This window comes from Corvus cornix, chromosome 3, assembly GCF_000738735.6.
Source record: "Corvus cornix cornix isolate S_Up_H32 chromosome 3, ASM73873v5, whole genome shotgun sequence".
Classification (NCBI taxonomy): Eukaryota; Metazoa; Chordata; class Aves; order Passeriformes; family Corvidae; genus Corvus; species Corvus cornix.
The window spans coordinates 35617445-35643370 of record NC_047056.1 but is presented as its reverse complement, the minus strand read 5'-3'; the positions used below and the strand labels follow the sequence as shown (position 1 = coordinate 35643370).

Here is a 25926-nt window from a genome sequence, read left to right as displayed (position 1 = left end):
TCATGTAACACTCCTGCAGGTAACCCTCAACTTGGTCATGGAGACTCAGATTGCAGATTTCCTCAGGATGCTTAAATAAAATGGTATCTTTGGATGCAATGTCATAGCTGAATGTGTGTAGTATTCAGAGCTTAGGTATGGGTTGACTGACAAACTCCATCCTGAAAAACAATCTTTCTTACAGGTTTTGTTTTTTCTTTCCTATGTGTAGAGTATATGGCCCACTATGGGTGTGCCTTGTTTGCCCCCTTGAGATTTCTTGTTAAGCCTTGCTTACACAATGAGAGGAACCACTGTTCTGCATCTTCATTGTTTTCCACCCAAACATTTTGTACTACTTTGAAAGCAAACCAGTGGGAGATTCCAAGTCAGAACTACAATTTATCAGGAAAATTAAAATAAAGGCAATAGTACAGAAATACTGGCTTAAACTAACAGAGTCAGAATATGACCTGATCCCCTGCTGGTCAGGGCAGTGGTAGCAGTCTGATTAAATGGTGGCTGCAGTCCTACTGGAGTGATGGATGTGGTTCTGTCAAAGCTGTGATCCTGTAGAAAGATCTGGTCCTTCTCTGGAGGTCCAGTGGTGGTTATTTAGTTCTTGTTCTCTGGGAATCCAGTGGTAGTGCTCCTCAGGTGTTTTAGGCCTCAGATTCTATACAGGCAAGAACGTTCAGTTCCTCCCCCTGGGCGGGGCATTTCACAATGGGACGATGTAATTCTGTGAGTCATACTGGGAGACCTTGATGACCTGTTAGCGGAGATGGTCCCCTCAGGGTGGCAGCTCTTTCCCCAGAGGGCCTTATCAGGGCTGAGTTATGGAGAAGAAAAAGAACACTGCGCCTTCTATCTTAACAGCCTACAGAGATGGTAATAGAATACATACTTTTGGTTACATCTTCCATTGTAACCCAAGACACATTTCGTTAAAGGGAAGTGGAGAAAGAAGTTGAAATAATGAAAAAAGTGAGTCCCTAAGGTCACTACACTATTTGAGACAAATTTTCCCACAGAGGAGCTCGTGGTGCTGTACCTTGACTGCGTGAATCCATCTTGTTGGCTGTGAGCCTTTACACGCTCTGCCGCAGTGTGAAGCACAGACGTGCCCTGAGGCTCTAACGGTCCCTTTAACATGGTGCAAGTGTGTGCTGCTGCCAAAGGCAGAAATCCAGTAGTTTTCTCCTCTGTTGCCGTTCGTGCAAAGGCAGTATCAGAAACATTAGGGGATTTGGAGCTGCAGGACAAGCTGGATCTGTGTAAGGACTGATTTGTCTGAAAACCATTCATTATTAGGGCACAGTGGTAGGTTGACGCCAGGAGGCAGTGAAACCCCAAGCCAACTACTCACTTCCCCCCGGTGGGACAGGGAGGGAATCACAAAGGTGAAAGGGAGAAAAACTTGTGGATCAAGATAAAGATAGTTTAATAGGCAAAGCATAGCTGGATGTGTGACCAAAGCAAAATAAAGAAGTTGCTTACTCCTTCCCATCAGCAGGCAGATGTTTCCAGGAAAGTGAGGCTTCATGATGCCTAATGTTTACTTGGGAAGGTAAACACTATAGCCCTGGGTGTCTCCTCTTCCTTCTTCATCTCCCAGCTTTTATTGTTGAGAGCATGGCATGGAATATCCCTCTGACCACTTGCCTTGGTTGTGTCTCTTGCCAGCCTCTCACATATCCCCCCTCTGCTTGCTGGAAGGCCAGAGTGGGAAAAAGAAAAAAACTTTGGTGCTGTGCAAACACTGCTCAGCAATAGGTAAAACATCAACCCTGTGTAATCCCAAAGCCACAACATAGCACCATTCTGTCTGCTCTGAAGAAAGTTAACCCCATCCCAGCCAGACCCAGTGCAGTCAGTCCTGAGCTGCATCAGATTCCCATTCTGGTTCATGGAGTTGCCATATGGGAAGCAGGACACGCACAATTGTGGAATGGAGGGACACAGAGGGAAGGGATCAGCAGTTGAGCACAGAAAGGCTCAACTGTGTTTGTTTGTTGGTAATTTTTTTTGGTTTTGGTGGGGCTTTTTGTGACTGCCTTTAAATTCATGTCTCACAACCACTGGATGCGGTTTTTGCTCTTACTAAGCAGTGTATGTCACAGGGTATTAAAGGTGAGTGTAATGTCTCATCTAGTTTCATGAAATCAAGGTTAGCTCATCTTTCCTCTGTATAGTGTCAAACTGCTGAGATGTGTCCTGGTGTTAGGGCTTCACAACTTTGCTTGCAACAATGCTGACCTCATCCATTCTCTTGCTTTTAAAATTTAAATTGTTTAGATTTTAAGAAGCAGTTAAGCAGTTAAAAATACTGTTGGAACTAATAAAGTACACGCATTTGTGACTAGAGAGGAAACTTTAAAAAATATTTATACTAAAGAATTACAATAATCATAGGTTTGATATAATAAAAACACATTAATGCTTCAATACCTCCTGGTTATCCTATAGTGCTTTGTAGATAATAAACCCAAAGTTTAATCTGATAACATTATTAAAGTGTATATGTGGGAAAATGTAGCAATGTTTTAGACAAGTTTCCTTCATTGCAGGTTCACAGTTTTGGTCAAAATAAATGGTGAGGAATATGGTACGGGCAGTGGTAAAAGTAAAAAAGAAGCAAAAGCAATGGCAGCAAAAAAAACGTGGGAAATGATTGAGAAACAGGTGAGTAAATAGGATTAAGTTTTGCGGGTTTTTTAGTAGTAAATGTTGAAGATGACTATCTAAAAGTAGACTTTCAATAAAATGTTGTTCACTTTGAAACAGTTTCTAATTACTTGTCTTCATTCTGTCTTATTCAGCACTTTTCTGCTTTTTGTCACTGAATTGTTTTCCTTATTGTTCTCCTATAGGGTTGATATCTAATATTGTGTTTCCTCCTCTGCTGTTATAGGAGGATAAGGAAATGTATTTGCCTTTTTTAAGCTGCCTTGGTGTATCCAGAGGTGACAGTGGTCCTTTTATATCTTGGTGACTGTTCAGTAATTCAATGTCTTTAAAACATTTGCAGGGCATTACTCAGTGTGTCTGTTGCCACTTTGCTAATGAAATTGCTTACTTTCGCTTGTTCTCATTAATCTTTTTTTCCTTGTCATTATATTCTTTACAGTATAGTTGGGTATATACTCTATCCTTCCTTGGTTTAGCCTAGGTTTGTATTTTGCTCCTTAGCTTTCTGCCCAGTGTTCTGCCCTTCTTTGTTTGCCATTCTTTATTTTTCTTTTTGACTCTGAATGCTTCTTAGCACCTTTTGAGTGAAATCTTTCCTTACCTTTTTCTATATGGCTTTTATTGTGTCACTGTCATTACTTTAACACAATTGCTGTGTGTTTGCTGCTGTGTTACTACTGTTTACTAATCACGAGACAGCTGAAAAGTCCTGCTTTCCCCTCTTGTACACACTCAGGAGCATTTGCAGCCCTTGCCAAATGGCAGCATCAGCAGCATCCTGCTGCCATTCTTTCTTCGCAGCTCATTCCCTATATTTTCCTAAAAGAGGTGGGATGAGGCATGGGGAGAGGTTGTTAGAGGCAGAAGTGTAGTACTTGGAAAGCTAGGTTTACATTTATTCAAAATGTAATAATTAGGCTTGGGATGTCTGTCCTTTGCCACAAAGGACTCAGTAAATGGAAACTTGGGATTTCTCAAGAGTCTTTTGAAATGTGGACAAACCTTGCAGCTACATTAGTTCTTGTGCACTCTTTATCTTAATGTATTTTTTAAGCTTTAGTTTTTAAGTTACCTGTTTTGTTTGTTTTATAGTGTAAGAGTCCCTCTAATATGGCTGCTGCAGAGTTAACGACAACTCAAGCAACCTTATCACCTGCACTAGATAAAGATTATGTCAGCCTATTAAATATTTTTTCACAAAGGACGTTGCAAATAGTTGATTATCCTAACAGAACTCGTACTGGAGATGCCCATGCTCCCACGTAAGATATAATTTATCTTCCTACTTCCTTCTAATACTTTGTTGTGTTTACTAATGCTACCATTAGTTATCCTTGGTCATATTAGATGAATCTTTAGAAAGAGTCACACCATCTGCCTGAGTGCATTATCCAAAAGCTTCTGGAACTCTGTCAGGCTTGGTGCTGTGGCCACTTCCCTGGGGAGCCTGTTCCAGTACCCGACCACCCTCTGGGTGAAGAACCTGTTCCTGATATCTGACCTAAACTTATTCTGACTCAGCTTCATGCTGCCTCTTTGAGTCATGTCACTGGTCACCAGAGAGAAGAGATCAGTACCTGCCCCTCCTCTTCACCTCACAGGGAAGTTGTAGAGTGTAGTGAGGTCTCCCATCAGTCTCCTCTTCTCCAGGCTGAGCAGACCAAGTGCCTTCAGCTGCTCCTGATACGGCTTCCCCTCAAGGCCCTCCACCATTTTTGTTGCCATCCTTTGGACACTTCTCAATAGCTTAATGTTGTTTTTATATTATGGCACCCAAAACTGCCCCAGCACTCGAGGTGAGGCCACCCCAATACAGAGCAGAGTGGGACAATCCCCTCCCTTGCCCAGCTGGTGATGCTGTGCCTGATGCACCCCTGCTTGGCCCTCCTGGCTGCCAGGGCACTGCTGGCTCATGTTCAACTTGCCATCAACCAGGACCCCCAGGCCCCTTTCTGCAGTGCTGCTCTCCAACCTCCTGTTCCCAAGTCTATACACACAACCTGGGTTGTCCCATCCCAGCTGCAGAATTCAGCACTTGCCCTTGTTAAATTTTACATGGTTGGTGATTGCCCATCTCTTAATTTTAGTGTGTTGTTCTCTCTGCAGGGCTTCCCTGCCCTTGAGGGAGGCAACAGCTCCTCCCAGTTTAGTCTTGTCAGCAAAATTACTTGGTATCCTTCAAGTCCTGTGTACAAGTTGTTAATGAAGAGCTTGGAGAGCACAGGGCCGAGGATGGAGCCCTCTGGAACCCCACTAGTGACAGGTCCCCAGTCTGATGTCACCCCACTCACTGTAACCCTCTGTGCCTGACCCGTGAGCCAGTTGCTCACCCGTCATGTAAGCATGGTTATCCAGCTGCGGGCTGGACATTTTGTCCAGAAGTACACTGTGAGAGATGGTACCAAAAGCTTTGCTGAAGTCCAGAAAGATTCATCATCTGTCTTCCCTCGATCAGCTAGGTGGGGTACCCTCTCAGAGAAGGAAATCAGGACTTCCCCTTCATGAAGCCATGCTGGCTGTGACCAATGACTGTGTTGTCCTCCAGGTGTTTATCAATACCTCCCAGAATAATCTTTTCCATAATTGTACTTTCAGGTGCTGAAAGTGGATTATCTTGAAAACACAACCAATTAGTTACCTGTCATTATTAATTAGATTAAATATATATTGGAAACACTGTCTTGAAGATGCATACTTCAGATTTCCATTCTATAATGTCAGTTGATTGTAGTGTTTAAAAATCATTCAATTAACACTTGTCATATGGGATAAGACCTGATTCCCTGTTGTGTTTTACAGGTATTCTGTTAGCTGTACAGTTAGTGGTGTTTTGTATGGGAAGGGCACTGGATCTTCTCTAGCTGCTGCAAAACAAGCTGCTGCAAAAGAAGCATATGAGAAGGTAAATAAGAAAAGCTCTCTGACAGTATGTGCTATGTTTAGCTTTAACACTGAAGTTTAAATCTTTGAACCAATTTCCTCATTGTATTTAAAAGTATATTCCATGGATTCCATTAAAGAGGGAAAAAATCAGTATTTTAGTATGTTGGTTGGGCTACTGTTAGTAGAATTTATGTTGTGTTTCTATATTCAATTCTGGATTTAAAAAAAAATCTTAACAGTTGATATCTCTGTGTTTCAGAATAGGTCTGATATGTTGTCATCCAAGGAAGCACACATATTAAAAATTTCTAAACTCTGACTTGTATACCAGTTGTCTTCTGTGTGAAGTGTTGTTGAGCTGGCAGGCTGTGAACGTACTTCTTTTACTGCCTTCTGTTGGATCAAAAATCTATTGGGTAATGTGAGAGGCAAAAGCAGGAGTCAGAATCAACTGGACTTGCCTTCTGTAGTGTTCCAAGGCAGAGTCTGGTGAAACAATTACTGACACCATCCTCTGGAGAGCAGAGATGTTGGCTTCATGCTGGCAGCTGTTATTTCCACATGTGCAAAAAATTACCAGAATTCCAATAGTGATCTAAACCCACTTCAGAAATGCATAGAACATATGAACTAGCTTAAATGGAGTGTAGTTTAAAGTAAAGAGTGGCAGTATGGGGGAAGGAAGAAACTTCTTTTACTTTTAAGTACTTTTAAAATTATTTGGCTGTTACTGTGAAATTTCAATGCTTTTTTAATCATCTTAAAGTCAACCATGTAATTGGCCTATTATGTCCAAATTAATGGCTCTAGGAGCCTTTCTTAATATTTTCCTATGTTGCAAACCCAGGGATCTTTTCATTTTCATCAAAATCTGCAGACTTGTTCAAGCAGAACTTGTATACCAATTAGTCTAAATTTAGGGTGGGTTGTTTTGGTTTGGTTTTAATTTTTATTCTCAGTGATGTCTGTGTAACAAACAAAATGTAACTGGCAAAAAGTAGCAAAGATCCAGTACTCCTGTATTTAAAAAAAAAGGGGTTTATCTGTTGGCTCTCAATGAAACATAAACCCTATGTTTTTGTTTCCATGATACCATGATGGAAAACCAGGAAACATTAAAAAATAAAGTTTGTTTACTTTTTATGAGGTGATGATCTATATCCATTGTAGGTGCTTTTAATGTTACTTTTATGCTCTTATGACATGGGTAGGAGGAGGAAGGGGAGGAACCTCTGCTGAGTATTTGGGATAAGGATTTTTTATTCAACTCCAATTTAGTTATACAAGTTTTGCAGTGTTTTCATGCTGAAGACATTGAATGTCAATTTGTACTGACTTGGATTTTCAGTTCTGCAGGTCACATATATCAAAGCCTACGCAGATCTCATTTTCCACACAGCAATTGCACATGCAGCAAACAACGAAGATACTTGCTTTTCATAACTCTTACTCTTATCCTAGTTTTGAATAGAATCCAGACTCTACTTTTGTAAATGTGTCTGTATAATATGCTCACTCTGACAGGCCCCTGCGTTTTTCCTTTCTCTGGGTGGAAATTGGGCAAATGCCTTTCTTCTGCAGGGCTTTGACTGTGTAGTGCAGTTAACAACTTGCTCTTAGGACCCTGTAATCTTCCCTCTCCCCTCTTTGGCTGGCATCTTTTGCATTAGGGATTTGTTTATGTGATTTTGTTAAACAGTCTTGGCTTTTGTTTTTTTTCCAGATTGAAACTGAAGGATCTAATGGCAACTTTACATTTAGCAAATACAACAATTCCTCTCAAGTGCCAAATGAGTCTGTCTCAGACTCAGAGTAAGTTGGGTTCACTGCTAATGTGGTAACAGTATATTTACTAATCTTAGAGGGTAATGTGCTCTAATTCTAAATAAAATTTATCATAGTTTGTTTTACTGCAGTATAAAAACCATTTAATTTTAACTTTTGTTCCTTAAACTTCTGAGCAAAGTTTGTTCTTCTTCTGCAGTTTTATGTGAGTCTGTATAGGATAGCTTATAGTAAGTTTAGAGCTTTCTGGCTTATTCATATTTTGCCATAGGTAGTTCTTTCATAAGTGTTTTTACTGTGATGTAAATGGATTAACTGCCTCATTCAATAGCATTATTTCATGCCATTTTAACACTCCTATTGTGACACTCTCATGAATTCAGTGTAATTCAATTTCAGTACTTTCCTGTGCTCTGTATTCTGCTTTCTTCTCTCCCCTTTTTCTTTATTTTTCGCCCTTTTTTCATTCTACATGAATCTTCATTTCCACCAAAGGGAAAAATATGCTTAGCAAAAGAAACTGAACATACATTAAGTTTGATATGTGATTTGAGAATCAGCAGTTTGACTATAGTGCCACTACCACTTTTACATTCTTCTATCTTCTAGATACCACAGACTCATTTAATAATAGAAATAAAGGAGAATATTACAAAGTGTTGTTATTTTAATAGCTTTCAAGCAGGACATTTTGTAGTTTAAATCAGTCATGATTGTTAATGCCTTTTCAGGTTTTGCTTTAAAAACTGTGTATTTTTTGGTACTACTTCATTTCTTGTGACAGTAATTTTATTTATTATTGTGTTACTTAACTAAAAATAGTCCATTATTTTTCAATAAAACCAGCATTCGCTTTGATGGTTCTGCTGCAAAGTTGGTAGAAAAAATGAAAGACATGGCAATATGTGAAAAGCCTTCACCTTCTCAGGTATAGTATGAAAATGGTCTTCCTCATAATTACATTTTAGACACAGAATAGGGCATGCTTCTTGTCAGAGTGTAACATCAGTTTGTTCTTTTATCCACTAATCAATAGGAAATACATGCATTTTTCCTAAGAATATTCAGTACATTCTTACTGTTAACCATTAGTAATTTCCTTCTGTACAGTGGATCAAATTTATGCAGTGTTGAACAAATGGCAGTACTCCCAAGAAAAGGGGTCAAACTAAGCTCATTTTTTGCAATGATAATGTTATGCATAGCATATGTGAAAAACACTGAGCTAAGATATGGCTTCATTCTTATTACATTGTTTACATAAGGTATGATTATAGGCAATTCCTAGATACATCATCAGACGTATTTTAAACCAACTACCATGAAAATATTCAGGATACCTCAGTTAGGCTTTTTTTCTGTTTTCCATGTAGAGAAACGCACAAAGTTCTGCCCTGCAGCCCAAAAGGTATGTGTTTATTTCTAGATTTCTATCTCCTGTAACTATATTGCAAACCACTTTATTTTTTCCACCTCTAGTAAAGAAATGCTGCTACTGGGAGGTACATTTTTTTTCTCATCATGTGTTAGAAAAATGGCTCATTATAAACTTTGCTTTTATCCTTGTTAAAGAAAATTGGCAGCTAATTTTGCTAATGAAAGAAACAAGGAAGAAGAAAAAAAAAAGTCAGATTCAAATCAAGGTTTGCCAGATGTGGACACAAATACCGGAGAAGATAATGGAAGTCCACACACTGTCAATAAAACGTAAGAAGGATTTTTTTAAAAATTAATATTTCTAAGGCAATTACAGTATGTATGAATCTAGATTTGTTTCTTTATTTATGGTAGAAAGAGGGAAAATACTGCTGTAAAAGGAACTTTCAAAGAAAATTTGTATTAGATTTCTTTTCCTGGAAATTTCAAATATAGCATAGGAATAGGCATGCAGTGGTATTTAAAGCTCACAACCAAATGTTATTTATGTGAAGATGTGAGGGTAATTACCTGACAGGCCTGCAAGGGTCAATTTCCCTTGTTTTAATCTCCAAGACTATGATTAGACCTGTAGATTGTCAAGTGATCACTGTAGAATGATATTTCAGTAGATGTATTATATCTGTCAAGTTTATTTTTATATCCTTAAATTGAAAATAAAGTATAATTAAGTGTGGTTTTCTTTTTTTTCTTGTTTTTTTAAGATTTCTTGAAAATTTTAAAAACATAGAGCCTATTGGTGAAGGTGGTTTTGGGAATGTTTTCAAGGCAACATCAAAGTGTGATAAGATAACCTATGCAATCAAACGAGTTGAATTCACAGAGTATGTACTGTATATTTACTTCTGCCTTCTAGGACAACCTTAATCAAGATTTTAGTACTTTGTTTTCTCTCTTCAGCAATCCTAGGAGTATTTAGGTGATTTTCATTATTAATTGTCTATCCTTTCTAGTAAACTTTTTTCTTTATTTCCAAGTGAAGCTGAAAATGGTGCTGAAACTTTGTTAATTTTTGCCTGTAATGGGTTAATTTCTGCTGGAGCTGTAAAAATGTAGGTGTGCTAAGTTCTCCTGAGCAGAGTAGTGCTCTGGTTGCTAATATTGCAAAATCTATTTGAAGAAAACTTGATGATTATTAAAACATTGAAAGCAGCCCTGTTACTTTTGACAGGCTACATGGAAAATTTCCATATAAGTAATCCATAATAAGTATAATTAGGGAAAGTAGAAAAAAATCCAAGTAATAAATTCTGTGGTTTGTAATTGAAAGATGCTTTATATATGACCCATGTAGTCATTACTCTCATGCTGTGTTACTTGTCTTTTGTAAATCTCAACAGAGAATGATGATCCTAATTTTTTTTGAAGTAATTTTCTGTAACCAGAAATACTGTGAAGTATTTTATCAGCAGTTGAAAAAACTAATTTCTTGTAGGTAATCTATTGAAAATGTTTTAAGTTGTTGGAGATATGTGTACATTACACAATCCCTTTGGATTCTTGTGTTCTTTGCAAATACCTGTTATTTTCATTGGTATTGCAATCTTGAGAACTATACTAAAAACCTTCTACTGATTCTTCAAGTAATGCTGCTTTGCTGATGGGTTTGCAGCTATCTGCTTTTTCAGCCTTTTTTGAGTGGGGCTGTAATTTCTAGTATGGTTAAAACATTTGTTGCACTTTGAATAACTGAGCAGATGAAAGAAAACCCACCAAATTTGTAACTTCAGTTTTGACCTTTGAACTTATATGAAGGAGAATATTATGCTTGGTTTCTAAATTAATGTAAAACTATCTGTATCCTGCCACTTGATAGCATATCTTTTATTTAACTTTGTATTACACTGTAATAGGGAAATGCCTCTATTTTTTTTTTTTCCTCTTTACCGCCTCCTGATAGGAAAGTAGAGCGTGAAGCAGAAGGACTTGCAAGACTTACACATGAGAACATAGTGCGGTATCATAGCAGCTGGAAGGGGTATGACCATATAAAGTACTCAGACTCAAGGTAACTACAAAAGAATAGTTTGCATTCACAAACATGTTTGCCATAGTGAACTTTATGCTGTGAAAAATAAAGGCTGATAATTGGTTATCAATTATTATACAAATATAAATGCACACATGTGCAAACATACTGCTAGGAGAAAAGGCACAGTACTTTCCAGCAGCAGGCTGTATGTAATAAGGTGTATTTATATCTTCTTTTCCTTGATTAATAAGATAAGTTATATAATTTTCTATTTCCCCTCTCTCTTAATATATGGACTTAGTGAATTTATACAGGAGAGTAAGAATGCAGAAAATCTGGGGCAAGAATTAACAACAGAAACTAAAAATTGGCTGACAATTTGCTATCAAACTCCTGACCAGAAGTTTCCTTTTTATAATAAGTACTGGTCAGCCAGTAGCTATCATAGATTTATTTATTTCCCTAAGTTAGTATTTTAACCATGATGCCCAAAACAGTTTTGATTGTTTAGAACAGAAAACCAAAATGAAATGCTCTTTAATTTAGAGGTAGCCTTTCAACACTAAGACTTCTGGGAAAACAGTGGTGAGAGTTTTACTTGTAAGTTAGACTATTAACTTTTCCAAGATCCTGTAGTAAGTTTTTTTCACTAGCTGTAAATCCATACTCTTCAGATAGGCTGCCATACTTACTTAGAGCCATAAAATGTTAATGGATGCAAAATCATGGTTGGCATGATACCTCTCCATTACTGTGCTCATTAAATGAGGAGTAAAAGGGGGGGGGAAAGTCTGTCAAAACGGAACCATTAATATGTTGGAGCCTCAATAACATGTATGTATTTTACGTTAAACAGTTATTAGGCAAAAGACAGACAAAAAAGCCCTCAAAGCTGAGGACCCAGACTGGAATTTGTGTCCTGACCTCAAGGCTACAGAGAGTCCATTTAATGCTTGTTCTTTCAGTGCCTTGAGCAGCTTTATTCCAGGGCACTCATCACATGGTGTACATAGGAGAAAACAGTACATGCTTCTCTTTGTATTTTCCTTTCCCTCACCATCTCCAGCCTCAGCCTATCCTATGGGCTTCTCTGGAAAGTATGAGGCTGCCAGGTAGATAAATATATTTTGTCTAGGTTTTCAGCTCTCAAAAGGGTTTCTGTGACTAGCAGACTGATGCCATAGATGGTCACTGCACTAACTTCTTGACAGGACAGAATTGGAAAGAACATGACCATTCTGGGCAGGATCGGAAGGCTGATGCTGTGTCTGTTGAGCAGAATAGAGAATACGTGCCAGGACTTGCAGCAGTTCCTGCAAGGCCAGATGGGACAGTGGTATTTCTTTCTGTATAGGACATGACTCTAGGTATGAGGGAAATTAAACCTGGGCACTCAGAAAATTTTCAGTGTGAAACTAGGAAGCAAGCAAAACCTTAGAAATATTCCAGGAGCATGTAGTAACTGAGCAGGGATTCTTTGGGTTGCAGTCCTATTTATTTAATTCAAATTGCTCTAGGATCTTTCTTAAAATTAAGGGACTTGCAGACTTTGTTTTGGGTAACTCAAAAAATAATTATTAGCAAAACTGGTTTTTGAAGATGACTTGGGAGGAATTGTATTTTGCCAATTTTAATATGGTATGTAATTTTCTTTTGAAGCCAGAATTCTGACAAAAAGATTTGCTGTCTTTTCATCCAAATGGAATTCTGTAAACAAGGGACATTGGAAAAGTGGATTGCAAAAAATAGAGAAGACCGAAAGTATTATGTAATGGCACAAAACAAATTTTTACAAATAGTGAAAGGAGTGGAATATATTCATTCTGAAAAGTTAATTCATCGAGACCTCAAGGTATGTAGGATAGGTAAATAAAAAAAAAGAAAAAGTTAAAGATAGTATACTTACTGGAATTTCAGAGACTGTTAAATTGTTATAGTCTTTGCTTACTCTGGTATGTCCCCTAGCAGTGTGCTTCTTTGGATATTGCTAGCGATTAATTTTCTTTCAGCAACTGGCTGAACCTCATCCTAAAATCAGAAGGTAAACAACTTGGAGGATGTCTGAATGCAATAGTTCAAAGAATCAGTAGTCATCAGCTAACAGGCATTTTCAGTGGGTCACAAGACTTATTCAAAGAAGAAAAGTTGAGTCTAGGAAGTTTGCTCTTGCCATATTGTAAAGGGATAGTTTATCTATCCTAATACATACTGTGTTTGATAACAACATGCTCTGGTTACTTTTGTCTCATGTTTTCATACAAATATTTGAATGCTACAGTTTTGGATAGAATTTCAGTCTCTAGATGTGTCCAGTCATCAGACGATTTTATTTCAATATAAAGATTATAAGGGACGATGCCTTCACAGCTTCAAGATGGAAGCTATAATGTGGCTTACACAGTTTTAAATTACTCACTTTGTGAAAAAAATCATTAATGTTGTGGCATTCCTAGGGTTAAGCTAACTTCCCTGCCTGACCACTCAGGAGCCACTCTGGCGGTCAAATTCCCACCACCATTTAATCTGCAAATCAGATTATGCTTGATGATAAACCTTGGTCATTTGGTGATTTTTTTTTTCTTCTTTTTATTTATATATATGAAAATAGCCTCAGAATATATTCATATCACATGATGATAAAATAAAAATAGGTGACTTCGGTCTTGTGACTTCTGTGGCATTTGAGACTCTCACTGAGGACAGAGGAACAAAGTCATATATGGCACCAGAACAGGTAATTGTCCTGCTGTGTTAGCATCTCTGTAATTAGATTTGTGTTATAAACTCAGCATTGGATGTTCTCAATCCTAATGTCAGTATTAAAGCATGTTGCCTAAAGTTCCCTGGTATGACTGTATGTGAGGATAACTATTTAGGAGAAAGCTTTACCACAAATGTAAAGATTTTTGCTCTGTGTGAACATACAGTCTGACACTGTGTGCTGTAAGGAGTGCTCTTGCAAAACCAGGCTGCCAGATATATATTTAAATTTGAATTTAGGACCCCGGTTAATTGTGTAATTTGAGTTTCTCTATTTGTTTCATTATTTGTCACAGGGCAATATTGGCATGCTTTATCTATACACGTCTGTAGAAGCCTTAACTTCAGGGTGTTCAGTGAGACATAATAGTCACTATTTAACAGGTCTGAGGCAGAAAGGGTTAACAACAAAGACGAATATTGAGTAGGGCCAGTCCTGTAGCCTTGGGGTAGAAATTTCTGCTGACTTCAAATTTTGCTTTAAGAAGTGCTGCTCTCCAGATGGATTTGATGCCTGTATTGTTCTGTTCTAATCTTTCTAGTCTGGGGCCAGATATGGAAAGGAAGTAGATATTTATGCACTGGGATTAATTTGGTTTGAAATTCTTTCGACAATCACTCATCATGAGAAAACTAAGGTATGTAATCTTTAAATTTAAAAAAGAACTCCCACTGTTGTTTTGCTTTGCTGCTGGTATCACATGTTGATAGCACTCTAGAAGGAATCTGTTTATCTAGAGTACTATCTCTGTTTACATTTTTTTCCTTAATTCATTTCCATAAAGCCTGTAAGTCCTCACACCTCCGTTGAAATGTCATAACTGAAGAAATATTACAGTTTATTTCACTTATGTCCTACTACGTACACACTAAAGCCTGAGCATGCTAAAGGATAATGTCAAGCAAAAAAGGATGTCAAGTTTCTTATAAATCTTTTTCTTTGATCAGAAACTTAAAGGGAGTATTTTTCTAATTTTAGAAAATAAAAATTATGGATGGGTAAGTTTTGTCGGCCATGCCCTTGTCTCCACTGCACAGTGGAGCAAGAAGAGTTTCCACCAAGTCAAAACCCTTGCAGTTTTCCTAGATGAAAACAAAAGTGATTTGGAACATGTTGCTTTAAGTGAAAAAGATATTATTTCAAAAAGAAACCCCATGTTGCTTAAGCTTTTTTAAAAAAGGTATCTTCTATGTGTTCTGAGCTTTTTATGTGCAAACCTACATATTGGTAGGACAGTGATGTAGCTGCTGGGTATCTTGTCTAAAGTAATTGTGGTTGGACTCAGACTTTGAACACTGTTAGCCAGATCCTTTTGCCAGTATGAGAAAATCATACCAGTGTGTCTGTTCAACTTGGCTCTGTCCAGCCACCTTTGTTCCTGCTCACAGCTGACTGCAAATGCATGCACAGTCCCGCGGTGTTTACAGTTGGAAAGATACCATTTCCTTAAACTATAAAAATCTTGTGCTCTGCAGGCAGGTGGGGAAGTTTTGTGGATGTAAAGTCCTAGGATGGTCTTCAGCTGCTCCAGCAGATCAGAAAGAATTTCACTTAATGGAACATGATAAACTCTAGTGCTGGCAAACTTTGCTGTAAGAACATAATGTAAAAGCAAAGTTAATTATTCTGTGCTGAGTAACTGGTCCAGCTGATGATCCCCAGCAGGTAGGGTCACAAGCCTAAAGCTACTGCTAAAGAGAAGGGAAAAAATTTCAAGTTCACAGGAGCTGTTGTTTTACTAGATAGTGGTTGCTATGCCAGGCTTATAGGGATCCGTAAGACTAGCTGATGATTCAGGATACACGGCTAAGAAACATGACTGTCATCTTCAGGCAGACATTACACTAGTTAACAGCAAGTGAATTAAGCAGACTGCTCTGTACACCCAGAAAGCCACTTGCAGAATCACAGAATGGGTGAAGATGGAAGGGGCCACTGGAGATCATTTAGTCCAACCTACCTGCTCAGGCAGAGTTCCCTAGAGCACATTACTTGGGCTTGTGCCAGTATATCTCCAGTCAGGGAGACTCCACAACCTGTCTGGTCAATCTGTTCCAGTGCTCAGTCATCCACACAGTAAAGAAATTCTTTCTCATGTTCAGGTGGAACTTCCCTGTGCATCAGTTTCTGCCCATTGCCTCCTGTCCTATTGCTGGGCACCACTGAGCAGAGCCTGGCTCCATCCTCTTGGCACCTCCCTTCAGATACTCACAGACATTGATGAGGTCCCCTCTCAGTGTCTCTTCCTGAGGCTGGACAGGCCCAGCTCCCTCAGCCTTTCCTCATAAGAGAGATGCTCCAGTCCCTTAATCATCTTTGTTACCCTCCACTGGAGCTGCTCCAGGAGCTCCACGTCTCTCTTGTCCTGAGGAGCCCAGAGCTGGACACAGCACTCCAGATGTGCCTCACCAGGGCTGAGCAGAGGGGCAGGATCACCTCCCTTGACCTGCTGCCAATGCTCTTCCTGCTGCACCCCAGGATTCCATTGGCCTTCTTGGCCGCAAGGACTCACTGCTGGCTCATGGACAGCTTGTTGTCCACCAGAACCGCCAGGTCCCTCTCAGCAGAGCTGCTTTCCTGCAGGTCAGCCCCCAGCCTGTGCTGGTGCCTGGGGTTGTTCCTACCCAGGTGCAGAACCCTGCATTTCCTTTTGTGGAATTTCAGAAGGTTCCTCCCTGTCCATCTCTCCAGCCTGTCAAGGTCCTTCTGAAGGGCTGCACAGCCTCTGGGGCATTGGCCACTCCTCCCAGCTTTGTGTCATCAGTGAACTTGCTGAGGAGGCATCTGCTCCTTCATCCAGGTCATTGATGAACAAGTTAAGCAATACTGGCCCCAGTATTGAACCTTGGGGGACACCACTGGTGACAGGCCTCCACTAGACCCTGTGCCACTGAGTATGACCCTCTGGGACCTGCTGTTTAGCCAGTTCTCAATCCACCTTATCATCCATTTGTGCAGCCCACACTTCCTGAGCTTGCCTATGAGGATGTTGTGAGAAATGGTGTTATAAAGAAAAAAAATAATTGTTACCCCAAAGCCTAAAGCATAGATAAACATTTCTCATTACATACCTAAAGCATGTAATGAGAAATGTTCTGTTAGTTGCTTTGAATTCCACGTAGCATTTTATGCAATGACATAGAAGTAAGTGTGTGGTACTGAATATGGTAAAAAGGAGGAAGCACGCCTGATTGGCTTGCAAACAGAAATTCAGTTATCTTCCTTTTTTCTTTTCTTTTAATGTCATTAGACAATATAAATCCATTCCTTTTAAATTCAGGAAAGAGAGATAATGGTTCTGAAATAGAGAGGCTACTGAAACAAACATGTCATTGTAGTGTGTGAAGCTTTTAAGCTCAGAAATGGATAATAGTTGATGAAAAGGCCATAAAATGAATCCAAAGCACAACTAAATGAAAAAAACCCCAACCCTTTCAAACCGTTTACAGTTACTTTTTGAAGCCTTACATTTCCTGTAGATTTGTGTTTTCCTAGTTACTTCAGTTAACTCTGTGGGTCATAAGGTAGAGATGCAAAACATAACCAACGAAAGCATACCAAAACTATCTCTTTTATTCATTTCAGGTATGGCCTTCTGTTAGAAAAGGTGAGCTTCCAAAGGACTTCACCAACAAATTTCTGACAGAGGTATGGGTTTTGAATACAGAGGTATGGGATTTGGTTACTGTATTTACTAAAAAAAAAAAAAATCTATTGACATTTAAATTTTTTTGCAGGCATCCATAATCCAAAAGATGCTTTCAACAAATCCTTCGGGAAGAATCTCTATATCTGACTTACTTGTTCTTCTTAAGTCTGTTGATAAAGAGAAGTCATGCAAGAATTATTCTTGTTAAATGTCCTTCCAGACTGTGTTTAAATCCAGAGTTTGATGAATTTATTACAATTGATGAAATGACAACAGATGTCCGAAGCAACAGCAAGATTTGGGGTGTGTCTTTTCCTGGGCCACATTACCATTCATATCCACCAGCTGCAGACCAGGACAGGGCACTTCTGCAAGAAATCACTTGCAATTTTTACCTGGAAACACAGGTTGTGGGTGAGCTGGGCTGTTTTGTACAAGTAAAAGAACCTAGTCCTTTTCCCCTAGATTATGTTGATGTGCTAAAGTGCTAACTGGTTGTGGGAAATCCCTGAATGTGCTGCATCCATTATCCCTTAAGATTATCTATTGCTTTCCATGGAAGAAGTGCTTTGTGGTGGTGTGACTCAAACCTTTCTGATTTGCTCAGTGATACTGTTAATAATTATTGGAATGCTCCCATTAATACCAAGACTAGTTTTGGTAGAAAGGATACTAGGAATAGGTGCATGTTATTCTTCACTGAATTTCAGTACTTTAAGGGGAGCTTTTTTATCTCTTCACACCTGCTGATGATCTAGCATCTTCAGTGATATGGAATTTAAAAAGATAAACTTGTAAAATAAGGATTTCTTAAGAATTTAAATGTTAAACATTCTGCTTCTAGGAATTCTAATTTAGAACAAATCTCAAATTTTGAAAAACTTAGGTTTTGATGGTTGTCTTTTTTTGGGAAGGAACACTTAAGGCGCTATTAATATAGTAAAATTCTCAGTTTTCTCAGTAGTAACCATTTGAAATCCTAGGCTGAGAGAGCACTTGAAACATTCTCACGCTTCTAGGTTTTAATCCCTCACTGTAATACTGAGGCAAGCCTAACCCTTAACAACTGTACTGAATACCTCTGGTGTGTCCACTGCCAGCCCCACAAAAGGGAACAGCAGGTTCTCTGCTACTCTTTTTATATCCTTCAGAGTTCAGCCTTGCCTGAACTCAAAGTACTGTGTGCAGTGTGGGGAGCAGGGTGAAAAGACAGGCACACTGGACCTTCAGGTGCTTGTCTTTGAGCTCTATCTTGTCAAACTGTTCATTGATGTTGGGCCAATGTAACTCCTTAAGGGCAAATGAGCAGAGATTTCTAAGTAAAAAATAGGTAATATATATTCTCACGATACTGTATGCTTTTTCTGAAATGTTAAATGGGTTAAAAGTGGGTGAAAAAAATAATACAGATGAATGTATTTATATTCTTAGGGAAATTATTGATGTTCTGTGCAAATATTTGTTGCTAAATGGAAATATGATTGTACATCCTTTTGTAAGGCCTTATTACACTGTTCTCTTTTTTTCTCTTTATCATGAATCACATATATAGAATCATAGAATGGTTTGGGTTGGAAGCGACCTTAAAAATCATCCACTTTCAACGCCCCTACCCTGGGCAGGGACACCTTCCCATAGATGACATTACTCAAGGCCTTGTTCAACCTGGCTTTGAACACTTCCGGGGTTGGGATATCCACAGCTTCTCTGGGAAACCTCTTCCAGTGCTTCACCACCTTCACAGTAAAGAATTTCTTCCTAATATCCAATCTAAACCTTTCACTTTGAAGCCATTCCCCCTTGTCCTGTCACTACATGCCCCTGGAAAAAGGTCCCCCTCCAGCTCTCTTGCCAGCCCCCTTTACGTACTGCAAGGCTGCTCTAAGTCTCCCTGGAGCCTGCTCTTCTTCAGGCTGAACAACCTCAACTCAAGGGGCTTAGCAACCTCATTTGCTAGTTCCCTCAGGACCAGTGGATGCGTATCATCAGGTCACATGGACTTGTGCACCTCTGGGTTCTATAGGTTTTCTTGAATCTGATCTTCTTCTTGACATCCCCGGCCAGATTGAATTCTATCAGGGCTTTATGCTTTCCTAGCCTTATCCTTGACTGGAGTACATAAAGTATTTCACTACTGTAGACTAATTAGTATTTCTTTCAGTGGTCAAGATCTATGAGAAATTATATACCCTCACAGACAAAATACTGCTATTTCTGCTTTCTCTTCTTTTTCATCCCTTGGGATAGAATTAGCGTATAATTCAACTTGATGATCTTAAAGGTGTGTTCCAACCGAAACAATTCTATGAAACTATTCATAATATGAAAATTGGTACGTGACAATCTTTTGGCTGAATTTCCTTTACAGTTTTTGGACAGAGCACTGGTAGTATCATCACCTTCTTGCACTTAAGTAATACTGAGTTTGTCCTGGTAGTTTTTGATATATTTTCCCTGCATAGTATTTGTATACTTCAGCATTACCTTTTTATAAATGGCTAGTTACAAAAACAGCTGCTGCTGCCTAAAAATAAAAGGTCTATTAAAATATATTTTTATGTAAAAAAATGAAAACCCAACATCATGATCTAATTCTATTTAGTCATGCAAAATATGCACCTTTATATACAGAAGAATATTGGTTCAAATAATGTCACTATCATGTTTCATAAGCTTTTTTTTCCCCCACCAAGTTTAAGATAGTTGTGGGAACCGACAGGTAGTCCGAAGGCCTCGCAGACATTTCCCCTGATACAATCAGTTTGTACCCATGAGAATTGCAGAAGCAAGAAGACAGACAACAGAAAGAAGTTGCAACAGCTTCAAAAGGGAGGATACTGGCCGATGTTTAGCAAAGAATGTGTGTACACTATAGACAACCAATAGTATTGTACTGTAGCAAAACAACATGTATTGTAGCCAATGAACATGTAGCTAAGAAAGGGTATAAAAGAAGCTGTGTAAATAATAAACGTGCTTTTTGCCATTGCTCAGGGCAGAGAGTGTATGTGTGTTGTGACCATCTCAACAGCAACAACAGTAAGCAAAATCAGTCTGATATTTAGGCATCTCTGTAAAGATGAAAAAATCCTGTTTAACACATTACACTATACAGTGACTAGCCAATATTTATTTCTTTACTCAAACTTGAATTTTATTATCATTTGGGCAGGGCATAAACAAAGATGTGAAAGACATAACCTACCTCTCAATTACATTAGTTCAATTACAAATACCAAGTTTTAAGTCCTGTTAAACTGTGCATCGGTACGAATTTAACCTGTCAACTTAAACTCTTCTTCTGCATATTTTGGTATGAATTCTTGAGTATGGCACAGCTCCAAGCCTTCTAAAAGATACTATAAATTATACATACTTATCTAAGGCTCCTTCTTTTAGATAGGCTTCAGTCATGATCTGCAGCACTGTCTCCAGGACAGTTTGAAGATAAATCTTCAGAGTCTACAGGATAAGCAGAGAAAAAGTGAGTAATTGCAGCTCAGGGGAGGAAAAAATGGTTGCTATAAGTATTTCTAGAATCTATGTAGAACAGATTAAGTAGAATTCAAGGTCTGCAAATTAGTAACTCTTAAATTTGTTTTAAAACAGTGTATACAAATTCTACTCTCTTCGCTGCTGTGAAACTGGATGGTATTCTAATTGTTTCAGAAACACCTGCCACCTTTCGCAGCTTTTTATAGTATTGGTTTTAATATCTGAATTATATTTTCTCAAAACTAAATTAGTATTAATAGAAATTCAAATAAATGTCAGCATGGATTGCTGTGTTTCGTTGTCTGTGCGCTTGTTTGGTTTTGGTTTTTCTGCATGTAAATGTAAAAACTGGCTAACAGTAACAGCATGTACAAAGCTTTGTGCAAAAACCAGCAGCCTGGAAGGTAAATTTGCCATGTAGATTAAGAAGACTCCAGTAAGAGAAACACAAAGGATCTACTCTACAGCTGGAGTCTCGCTGGATAAGCAAAGTAAAGCATCTATAAAAGCTTGGTTCACTCTCACCTTCATAGGTCGTCCCACACCAAATGCAATAGAAGTGCTCCTCTCTCAAATAGGCCGTCAGGATGTGTAGCTTTTCTGATACCTAGAAATATGTACAGGTATGCAATGATCTGGAGCTCACATGACATAAAACAATTTGAGCTACTGGTTTGCTAAAATAAAGTGTTTAACCTAATGCTATGGAAAAGCTACACAATACTGTAGGTCAGTAAGACGTGAAGTTTCCCACATTTGTGGAATAGGGCAAAGGAATTCATGATCTCTGGAAAATTAATGGCTGTTGTTTGCTCCTCCTTCTTTCCAGCTGAGAAACCTGCACTGAAGAGAGAGCTAGAAATATTACTTAGCTACCTGATTTCAAGTATACGATATCTTTTGTGGATTTTTTCACACCTAATCTCTGCCAAACAAACACATAAGGCTAACAACAGCTGTGTAATACAGTTCTTAAAAATGTGAATTTCTGATGTCCATCTTAGGATAATCTGTGAAACATTTTCAGAAATTAATTAGTGACTCTAAACTTCAACCTCAGACATGAGATGAGGCATCCAAAATTAAAACTCAAAAGCAAATAACTGTAATCTTGCATTATCTTGGCTAAGGCACAAAAATGTTTAGAATTTAATTTCTAGGCTACTTTTTTCAAAGATCAGCCTCAAAACAGATGAGCAATAAATCAGTGGTTTAATGTTTTATATTTTATCATGTAACTGTATATTTACATTTTAATCATGTAAAAAAATCACTGTTCTAGGATTGCAAAGAGGCCCTTTACTACAGCATGGAAAACAACATGTATACATATATCCTTTACACATGTATGTATGGACACATACAGTTCCAAAGAGTATTAAATGAATTCTGAATCAAGCCATTAATTCAGTCGCAGAGCTTACACTTAAGTCTGAGCTTGTGCATTCATCTTCCTTGTCTTCCTCATCCTTTTTGTCTTCCTCTTCAGGTTCTATCCAAAACCAAGTCTCCTTGGGAACATCAATATCCTTAAATAATAAGGGATTTAAATGGAAGTTATCTGTCTTTGTAGGTTTTCTTCTAAGATGCTGGATAAAACCGATTTCTAGTAAGAGAGTTGTTAGGCTTTAAAACTTACATGTATAGCATAACCAAGAATTACTAAACCTGTAGGTAAGTATATTAGTCCACAAGAAGGATTATTATTCACTTTTTTCTTTTAAACAAGGGAATGCATGCTAATGCTAACACCTAGTTCTATTTCATCTGTTTGGTATGTGCACAGCTACATAGCAACATAATCTCAACCAAGCTTGTGAGCAGGTACTCTTGTTTATCAGCATGTTTAACGTGCTGCCCCAAGATATTTTATCAAGAGATCACATGATGGTTCCTAATTCACCTCAGGTAAAGTTAAAAAAAGAAGAGCAAACAAAGATGATCTAAGCTTAATTCAGCTGACTTAATTTGAAGCAAACTAAGTGGTATTGAACAATATCAGCAGAACTTGTGAGGTGGTATAAACCTCTAACAGGTTAATAGAGGGGAAAAAAAAAAACCCTTGAATTTTTCCAGTGGCAAAAATTTATAGTAGTTCACTGCTATTACCCATGTTATTCCTTGCACGTGGAAGGTACTTAGTTTTGTGGGGGGTTTTTTGTTTGATTGTTTGTTTAATGCTGGTTTGGTGAATCTGCTGATTCCCTCAATAATGATGCCATTCTTAAGAGATACTGAAGATCGGCCTGGTCCTAGACAAGCTCCTCAAGACTCTGCTTGAGGAGGAAGGCTGAATAAGATGACTTTCAGAGTCTATTCCCAATGTCAATCATTGTGTGATGATGTTGCTCCCTCACCTGAAGCAAACAGCACCATTATTTATGATGGCCTGACACTGGCTACTGTATGCAAACAACGCAGAAGTAACCACAAGAATGCAGGAGCAAAACCACACGTCCTCATGTAAGTTACCATGAAGATAGTGTGCACCTTCAACTATCTTAATGGTACAAACATATACTTTGAAATATTTTAAGAGGACTGAAGTGTTGCCAAACATCAAGACTTCAGGCTAGTTACCCCACAATTTCAAAGAACTTTCAGAAACTGAAACACTAGTTTGTTTGTGGCCTGCATCTCTAACCTCTAAGTCTTCCTTCCAACCCCCCAGAAAACCCCACAGGTCTCACTTTTTGCATATCTAATTGCTGGCAGGCCCTCTGGCTTTTTCTCAGGTCCCCTTCCATCTTGCGTTCTTCTTGTTTGGTTTTGAATCTTATTCTGTTAAGAACAAGCAGAGATAAATAAGCAGGCAGACACCCAGTGACAGATGCATTCTAGTCCACAGCTTTTCAAAACCAGAAAATCTAAGACTCTATTCCTATTAATTTTCTCAGACCTGGACAAAATTGAAGTTAAGAAGTCATTCTGACATTATTTCTTGGCAGTTACACCTTCAAGATACCTTCTTTGACCACACTACACTGTTTCTTCATCAGGTTTTCATAAGACATAAAAAAGTGGTTTACGAAAAATCTGCAAAAGATACAGCCTTCCCTAAGCTTTCCTTCTCCATATATTACAAGCAAATCAGGAGAAACAGTACAACCTTAAAAACTGTATCCTGATTTTTAAAACCATTGTACCAACACTTCTTGGGAATATCTGTGGATTTTATATTTTAAAAGATGGTATGTTTCTTCAGTTTAAAAAGTTGCATATGACTTGAGAAAAGTTAGTATGTATATTGTTTTCATTATTAACAATTACAAAACTAAATGATGCAGCACATGCTTTTAGCATTACAGTGTTCATCTACTTTTCCTTTAGAACTGAGAAACAATTACTCTGTAATATGACCTTTCATTCAAAACATTCAAAAATAGTAGCACATTAAAAGAAAAACCAAACTTCAAGCATAAAAAGAATTCTTGTTCAGATATTGCTTGTAATATCACTTATATGACACTACCTGAACTGATCTGCAGCTTGTTCATTTGCTTGTTTTTTCATATGGAGTTTTTGTCTATAGTTTTCCAGTTTTTCTTCAGCTTTTCGCTTTTTTAATTCCTCGTGACCAAGCCCACTTCTGCCTATGGCAGTTCAAAAGATGAATGTAAGCAGTTGAGAAGCTCTGATATCCAACTAAATAAATCAGAAAGCACCACAAACCTGTTTTTATGTTCAGAGGAATAGGTTCAACGATGCCTTCTCCTGTGAGAGAAAAAATAAGTCAATTTAAGAAATCAAGTTTTTCTCAAAGAATGATTTGTTCAGTGTATTCAAGCAGCAAGCTGGTTTTGCCATTATTGTGGGTTTTTTGCTTGGAAGTTGAAAATCCCCCAATCAATGTACATTGAGTGCACTACAAATGACACAGCTGTACTGGAACTCCCTCTCTTTTTCCAGCTTGTCTGCTGAAATCCTATGTACTTTTTTCACAACAGGACCAAACTGAAAGAAAATGGTGTTGACATGACAGGTATTACATGCCTGTGATGAAGACTGTTACAGCCTTCTGGAATCTCACAACAATGATGAGCAATAAAAAGAATCTGTCTGGGCCAGTTCATTTGTGGTTGTCTGCTAGAGACGCTGAACTGGCACAGCAGTTATTGACTCCTTGTTTTACTGATTTTACTTCATCTATTAAGGCTTCATAAGGGTAGACCAGTGTGCACCATTTCTTTTTCAGAATCCAACTATAAATTTCAAGAGGGTTTGATGGTTTTGGAACACTATTAGCTTTGCAAAACCATCAAAACATCCTTAATGCAATTTCTGTAGACATGCATGTATGGAAGTGCATTTATTGAGCTGCAAGTGCTGCTCTTCCCTTGCACCCCTCAATAATCTGTACTATTTTTACTCCAGTTTTAGGAATTTGCTCTCATATTTTGTTCTGTTACAGCACCTTCACAGTTTCATAATGCTGTGGTTCTCTGAGAGGCACTTATTGACCTGTCAACAAATGAAGTGACAGCTGCAGTCTGTAAGATATTAAGGTATAGCTGAATACAGGCACATGCTTCCAGAGCTAGACAAACTTACCACTTTTGCCAAGGGCCTGGCCGCTCTTGTAGCCCATCTTCTGGAGCAAAGCAAAGCCTTTGTTCTCGTTGCCTAGTGCACTTTTCAGTACCAAGTCGCGTCTCTCTTTTTCTTCTTCTTTTATGCTTTTTTGTCTGTTTTTCTCATTGGCTTCTTTTTGCTTTTCTTCTTTCTGAAGAGCTTCCTTCACCCGCCTCACCATGGGCAAGCCTGGCCTTATATCCTGCCTGCCAGTTAATAATTCCAGCAAACATTAGCGCTTTTCTTTTTGAACATGTTTAGAATCACTTAAGAGGGGTGAAAAAAAAAGAACTACGTACTTACTTAATAAATAAATCAGACATATAGTCTTCCTCTTCCTCCTCCTCCATGCTTAGCACGCCTCTATGCCGACGCCTCGCCTATGGACACTATCCGTGCGTGTTACCGAGCATTTTATTTCTCTGCGCGCCCCCTGCGCGGCGGGGGACGAAGGGGCCGAGGGACAAAACTCTTGAACCCGCCGGGCCGGGCCACCCCCTGCCAGCCCCGGGGCACCCGCGCCCGCCTCCGCGCCCACACTGCGTCTTCCGGGCTCCGCTACCCGCGGCCGCGACGCCGCTCCGCGCCCGGGAGCCCGCGCCGAGCTGCAGCCAAGCGCCAGGAGCAGGCACAGCCTCGGGACCAGCGGCGGGAGCACCCGCAGGAACCGCGCACCCACCGGGCCCGGCCCGGCCGCACCGC

General features: G+C 38.8%; 2 protein-coding genes across 6 annotated transcripts in view; one reads left to right on the top strand and one right to left on the bottom strand.

Moving 5' to 3' along the window:
- The window catches only part of EIF2AK2 (eukaryotic translation initiation factor 2 alpha kinase 2), a 23603-nt gene extending 4940 nt beyond the window's left edge, over positions 1-18663 (top strand). For 2 of the 3 annotated variants that reach the window (XM_019281195.2, XM_039568703.1), the window contains 14 exons: positions 2550-2664; positions 3763-3932; positions 5470-5572; positions 7277-7365; positions 8185-8266; positions 8712-8746; positions 8911-9045; positions 9480-9599; positions 10676-10783; positions 12407-12599; positions 13356-13481; positions 14050-14145; positions 17094-17156; positions 17246-18663. In XM_019281195.2, coding sequence (XP_019136740.1) covers positions 2550-2664; positions 3763-3932; positions 5470-5572; positions 7277-7365; positions 8185-8266; positions 8712-8746; positions 8911-9045; positions 9480-9599; positions 10676-10783; positions 12407-12599; positions 13356-13481; positions 14050-14145; positions 17094-17156; positions 17246-17365 — 1555 coding nt within the window. In that variant the 3' untranslated portion in view covers positions 17366-18663. The remainder of the gene's footprint in view (positions 1-2549; positions 2665-3762; positions 3933-5469; positions 5573-7276; positions 7366-8184; positions 8267-8711; positions 8747-8910; positions 9046-9479; positions 9600-10675; positions 10784-12406; positions 12600-13355; positions 13482-14049; positions 14146-17093; positions 17157-17245) is intronic. The other variant, XM_039568702.1, reaches the window with a different exon arrangement.
- GPATCH11 (G-patch domain containing 11) lies at positions 17062-25926 on the bottom strand. 3 transcript variants are annotated; one of them, XM_010391710.4, is made up of 9 exons: positions 25528-25921; positions 25204-25430; positions 24325-24366; positions 24125-24245; positions 23343-23433; positions 22077-22181; positions 21178-21259; positions 20534-20619; positions 17062-17552 (listed from the first exon to the last, which is right to left on the bottom strand). In XM_010391710.4, exons 1-8 carry the CDS (start codon positions 25572-25574, stop codon positions 20564-20566), a joined length of 771 nt encoding a protein of 256 aa, XP_010390012.3. In that variant the 5' UTR covers positions 25575-25921; the 3' UTR covers positions 17062-17552; positions 20534-20563. The 3 variants fall into 3 exon arrangements, with proteins under 3 accessions (XP_010390012.3, XP_010390011.3, XP_010390013.3); XM_010391709.4 differs by lacking the exon at positions 17062-17552 and having other exon boundaries at positions 19742-20619; XM_010391711.4 differs by lacking the exons at positions 17062-17552; positions 21178-21259; positions 22077-22181 and having other exon boundaries at positions 19742-20619; positions 25528-25926.